The 5,739-nt window shown below is 50.3% G+C and overlaps 2 protein-coding genes across 2 annotated transcripts; both read right to left on the bottom strand.

The window, feature by feature from the left end:
• Positions 1–280: 280 nt before the first annotated feature.
• Positions 281–1,360, bottom strand: NGA_0139100 (manganese-dependent inorganic pyrophosphatase; the record flags this gene model as incomplete). Its single annotated transcript, XM_005855134.1, has 5 exons — positions 281–660; positions 787–874; positions 972–1,040; positions 1,118–1,208; positions 1,263–1,360. Coding segments are annotated over 5 exons (726 nt in total), but the record flags the coding sequence as incomplete, so codon positions are not given.
• A 962-nt stretch (positions 1,361–2,322) lies between these two features.
• On the bottom strand, positions 2,323–3,988 carry CKS1 (cyclin-dependent kinase regulatory subunit CKS1). The gene is made up of 5 exons (XM_005855132.1): positions 3,909–3,988; positions 3,651–3,773; positions 3,236–3,486; positions 3,009–3,069; positions 2,323–2,852 (listed from the first exon to the last, which is right to left on the bottom strand). The coding sequence occupies exons 2-5, from the start codon at positions 3,723–3,725 to the stop codon at positions 2,778–2,780; spliced, it is 462 nt and encodes a 153-aa protein (XP_005855194.1). The 5' UTR covers positions 3,726–3,773; positions 3,909–3,988; the 3' UTR covers positions 2,323–2,777.
• Between the last annotated feature and the right edge of the window lie 1,751 nt (positions 3,989–5,739).

The following is a 5,739-nucleotide window of genomic DNA, read 5'->3' as shown; positions in this document are numbered from 1 at the left end:
GGGAGGGAGGGAGGGAGGGAGGGAGGAGAGGGGTTGAGGGGGGCAGGGGAAGCAGACAGGATTTAAAAAAAAAAAGACAAGGTCTGAGCCGTACGATGAAAAAATAAAAATTCCATCATTTCTCAAGTGATTGAGCCGACGTTACCTCCCTCTCCCTCCCTCTCCACCAAAATCATACATCGCTATCTCAAGTGCTAGAGCCTATGTTACCTCCCTCCACCTCCCCCTCCCCCTCATCCGCCCTTTTTCCCCCCTCGCGCTCCCTCCCGTCGCGACTCTCTCAATCCTGACCTCGAATCCTTCTCCTCATTGCCATTGCCCGCGGGATCGTCTCCTCCTCCGCCGTCGAGGGAGGTGGGAAGGCCACCGCCCCGACCTCCGCGACCATTTGTTCAGGGGCGTTACAATCGACCAGGCAGATTCCTCGGTCGCTAAAAGGGTCCGTCGCGCCTGGGATGCGTGGGAAAAAGGGAGGCAGCCCTTCTTCGTCCCCACCGAGAATGGCCCCGGGCATATGCCTTCCTTTCTCGCGTAACCAGGATTGATAACCTGCGTATTCCAATGCAAATGTGATTTCACCGTTCAGTGACTCCTCGGCGCGCGCAGCCGTGCCGTTGAACAAATATGCAGCGCCAATGGCACTCGCCACGCTGTCCATGTCTAGAAAGGGTCAAGTGTAGGGAAGGGTTAGGAAAAGAGTCAGGGACCGGGGGAAAGGAGACAGGACAATGGGGAGGAAGCAGACAGGATGCCACATGGCCCCCAGCAGTGACAATCGTCGCGTACCTGTATTTGTGTGCCCGACGAAAATGCAGCCCTCAAGTCCATTGACCACTGCAGTGGAACGTTCGATTTCAGCAGTGGGATGGTCATCCTACCCAGCAATTAGGTGCGGATTGATTATAAAAAGGGTACGAAGAAGGAAAATTGAGCGCATGAAAAAGCACTGTGCGGTGGACAGCAGGGCTCACCAGCGAAGATACGCTCGCACGCTCATCTAGTTTCCTAGCTAGAGAGCTAGCCCAGCTCCAGTACTTTTCCTAGGAGATAAGCCCATGTAGGAGAAAATTGAAGAAATTAATTTCGAGAAGAAAAGGGGCAAATGGCACACGCGTACCTGTGCTTCCGCCAACTCGCTCGGATCCTGAATTTCTCCCCATTCCGGTTTGGTTAGATTACGGCCTGGATAATCCAAGGACATGTGCAGTCTGATGAGGCGATTTTCTTGTCACACAGTGCCGGAAAAAAGCGTAAATATCTACCTGGAAGCGAACCACGTTTTTGGAAAGGGTGAGGGTTTGATGGGGGTTCCACGGGTGTAGAAGCCGGTAAAATGCCCGACATAAGTTGAGACCCCTGTGCTGTGCGTTTGAAATGTACTTTATCAGTCTTCGTGCGGTACAGTGCTTCTGCAGGTTTCTTTACGGAGATCTGATATGCTCCCAGCAGCTCACATTGGACAGATCTTTGTGAGACTATTAACCTCTCCGAATAAAATTAAAAAATGACGTATGTTTGTGTCAATCTTTGGTGTCTTAGAGAATTTGGACGTGACTGACTGCTTGTATGCTTTGATATCATTAGATTATGATAAGTGATTTTCAGGTTTGATCTTCCCAGGTATGGGTTGGGCTCAAACCCCGCTAAGCCGGGTTTAAGCGAAAATTGCCCCCGCATAGTCGAAGCCTTAGGTGAAGAAGTCATTCCCCGCAAAACGTAATGTGCATCTCACCACGCTCATCCTCTAGATAAGTCCCTTGCACATTATTTTTTTTGGGGTAAAGGTTTGTCCTTTGCTTAGAAGCGGGCTCAGGCTGCCAACGGCCGGTACGGATAAAAGGAGTTGGGGAGGTTACTTTACGTGTACATCTTTCCAAAGGTGAAAGGAGTCATACAGACCACTGTTTTTCATTTCGTTGTTCATTTTTATAAGGTGTCCCTTCTCTTTTTTACATTGACGCCTTACACGCCCCTTTTACTCTTTTTGAGTCGTTTCCTCTCCCTCAAGATGGAACTTATCATTTAACTGCTTTCTCGCATATACGTGAAGATTTCAAGCTCAAAGCATTTATGTACGACAATCATATTCTCCGCTTCCTCCAACCCCCTTCGTTCGTAATCCTACAGCGAGGTCGTTTGTATTCGGTGTTGCCTTTCTTACAACGTATAAGCACTTTATTCTTTTAAATCTCCTACACCATGAGATGTGATCTCTTCCAGGGCTTGAGAAATAATCGTTTCGGTGTAAGAAACAAAATTATTTTTCGAAGCAATTATCAAATTTCAAAGCAGAACAGTACAACAGGCAGCAATAGAAAAACATTTTGCGGTGCAGGACTGGATTCTTTTTCGTTACGGTCACTATTTCGGCGCCTCGGAAGCAGGAAAATTGTAACCCAGTGGTCAATTTCAAGAAGTTCTACTCAATGCTTTCAGTGACCTCCCTCGTGCCTTCACGCCTTCATCCTCAATTGGACCGAGGGAATACGGGACTCGTGCTCCCAAGGCGCCTCCTGATAAAAGCAGGTACGCCATACTCAATCGTATTGTGGATGTTTGCAACCCTCCTCTTCCTCGCCTACGCTGCCGTCCTGCTTCATACCTTTCGAGGGTCCGCTCCTCGCTCATTTTTCTAGCACACAGTGCCCTCGCTTCCTTCAGATTATTCGTACACCCCGCTTTCTGGCAGCAGATCACCACCTACCCCATGAGCCACCAAGATATCATACCTTCTCTTCGTCTCACGCTGCTCGATTCCCACATCTTTGTTTTCGTCCCTATTTCCGTTGCACCGCCCCGTTCATGCTTTCTGCATACTTCTCCTTGGCCTCCCGCTCTAGCTCCGCATTGACCTATTCAGAGAGAAAGCGTCCCAGACGGACAGGGGGAGCGGGGTTCAGGCACCGGAAACAGAAGCGTGTATGAGCCACGGGAATGACGTTTCTGACCACCATCAACGCTCGATCCTCCTTCACTCGATTCCCTCCGACTCTGCCCTAAATCGGTACCTTGCCGGTCACAGGGTCCGTTCCCAACGGCCGTCGGAAGAGCAGAATGTGAGGCTCTGGCCTGGGACACGAAGGAAGGGAGGGATTAAAAATCCCCACAGGGGGAAGAATACGCCAGAATAAAGAGGGCTTCGTGCCCTTGACGAAGGGGATGGGATGGGCCCCTGACCGCGGCAGGAGCCTGGAGGGACGGGAAACAAAGCCAGCCGGGGACAAATCAGGCTTACCTGTGGATGGCGTAGTGTTGCCAACCTCGGGACTGCTGGACGCCAATGCCTCGCCACTCCGACTCGGTCAGCAAGCGCTGCTTGGGCAGAGAGCGGGCAAGCTCCTGGAGAGGATGGGAGAGGAAGGAGAGGGGGGTGGGGTCAACCAAGGCGTAAGGGAGGGGGGGCGACCCGCCGACGTCCCACAACCCACACCCAGGACCGTTTCTCCCTGTCGCTCTGACGCCAGATCTATGCCTGGCTAGCGCTTCCTAGAAAAGGGCTTTGGATGCACGCTGTTCCGTCTCGGGTACGGATGGATTTGGGGTCACGAGGCGGCAAGCCCTCGGCATCAAGCTCGACCCTATAGGCGACAGGGCGAGCACGCGGGAGGGCAGCTAGACAGACAGGCATTGATTGGGACATATAAACGAACCTTGGGAAGGATGACGTGCCTATATTCGTGATTATCGTCCATGTATTTCTCTGAATACTCGATACGGCTGGCCATGACTGCGAAAGGTTGGCTACGGCACACTTCTTCGCCTTAGTGTGGCTGCTGCTGGAAATGAAAAATGGGTGATTACATAGATTAAAATAGTAGGGAGACCAACGATTGGCAAAATCATGCTTTCTGCGATGGCTTCGTGAGATCCATCCAGTGCTTGTCGCGGAGGTCAACGAGTCTCTTTACCTTGCCCGTCACTGTAGGGTCGGCGGTATTCTTTATCTGGATGCCCGACACCTTCTCTCCCGCCGTCTTCAACAATCCTGGATATGAGGATAAATACACAGGGATGGAGAAGGGTGAGATCCTTGAGTCATTTCATTATTAATTTAGGGCGCCCCAGGTTCGATGCTTGTGAGAGTACGCGTCCAAAAACCTTTCTACGATATCAGTCGAGTTGAGAGCCCTTCGGACTCGCATCTCCTTCCTGTCTGGAAGCCCTAGTATCACACTTTCATTTTGCGTATAAAAATGATCGGCTGCTGCTCTGCTTCGGCACGAAAGGGTTGCGACATGGTTGAAAGGTGGGGCTGATGACCGTCTGCGATTTGATTATGCCTGTCTTTAATGCAGGCAAGCTGCCCAAAGCTCAAGCCACCCTTGCTTACATGTACCAGTGTCACCCATTTTCTCATTCATTTGTACATTCATTGACAAGAGAGTGATATTACATGCCATAAATACTGGCAGAATACCGCAACATCTCGCCCTCGTCACGAGCGGTGCGTCCACTTTGTTCACCCCCACCAACTTACAAGCTCATGTCACGTACACAAACCAACAATGTGCGAGAGCCCAGGTAATTCGCCACATAGACGCGAGAAGCATGTAACACAGAGATGGCGTGGCAATAGAAGATGCCAACTGAAGGACTAGTGTTTCTAGGTTCGAGAAAGACAATTCAATGCTCGACGGCAGCAGCGCGCGGGAGATGGCACATACGGGTGGGAACCCGCAAAATTACACTTTGCTTTAACAAACGCATGACTGCGCGCGATTGAAACCTATTGTACGCTACCATAGTAGTAATGATTTGAAATGTATTTTTTGGAGTAATTCATCTTTGCTTGCTGGCAATGGAGCATCATGATAAATCGGCTAAAAACATGCAAACGAGAAATGTTGACCGTAGGATAAAAGTCATTCGAGAGAACTCTGCACAATTTGTCTGCTTTACAAACATTGAAATAAACCGATACACTGAAAATTTGTAATGGTGAAGGCCGTGCAATCATCAATGAATCGTACCTACAAATCGTTTGTCGTTGTTGTTTGCTTTTCCCCTAGCTCACGGTCGCCTCAGCACAGTCCCTATGCCCAAGTCGCGTAATTCGTGTTGCTTTGAAATCTATTTTTTCGTAAATGTCCGCTATTTTCATATCATTTTGTCCCAGGGTCTGCACTTTATCCTATAATTTTTCTGGATTTCCCTTGTCCCGTATCCCATATTCGAATTTCCCGATAGTCTGGACGTTGGCTTTTGCGTGCCGCTCCTTTGCCTTTCCTTTTACATGGTAAAAGCCACTTTCAAGTCAATAGGATGGGCTGTCGAGAGCTGAGGAATCTGCGTGTATTTGCCTGAGGCAGCAGGAAAGGGTGAGAAAAAGAATTGAATCAAGCCCTGTACACATGACGCTGAGGCATATATGAGAGATTACTTCAAAGGACAAGGGTTCAGACACTGTTTCTCAACAGACAGGAAGGCCAGCACTGAGGAAATCGTAAAGTGAAGGAGGGCACACGCTTGCGCAGCTCCATCGCGCACTGACCCTCCAGAACCTTCCGCATGCTTTGGAGGAGGTCTGTATAGGTTTGCTTTGAATTTTCGCGGAGGCAGGTGAGGAGGGCGTACGAGGCGGCGCCGGTCGGTTGTCCTGAATCGTGAAGAAAAGAAAGGAAGGGAGGGAGGGAGGGAGGGAGGGAAGGAGGGTTCATGGCAAACACGCCGTGAGTACGGGTGGCATCCGTCGAGCTTCGCATGCCCGGGCCCCGCCCTGTCATTCCCTTCATTCCAGTC

This window comes from Nannochloropsis gaditana (genome assembly GCF_000240725.1).
Source record: "Nannochloropsis gaditana CCMP526 unplaced genomic scaffold scaffold281, whole genome shotgun sequence".
In the NCBI taxonomy this organism is placed as follows: domain Eukaryota; class Eustigmatophyceae; order Eustigmatales; family Monodopsidaceae; genus Microchloropsis; species Microchloropsis gaditana.
Note: the sequence above shows the minus strand (reverse complement) of the source record. Positions and strands in the feature narration are given on the sequence as shown.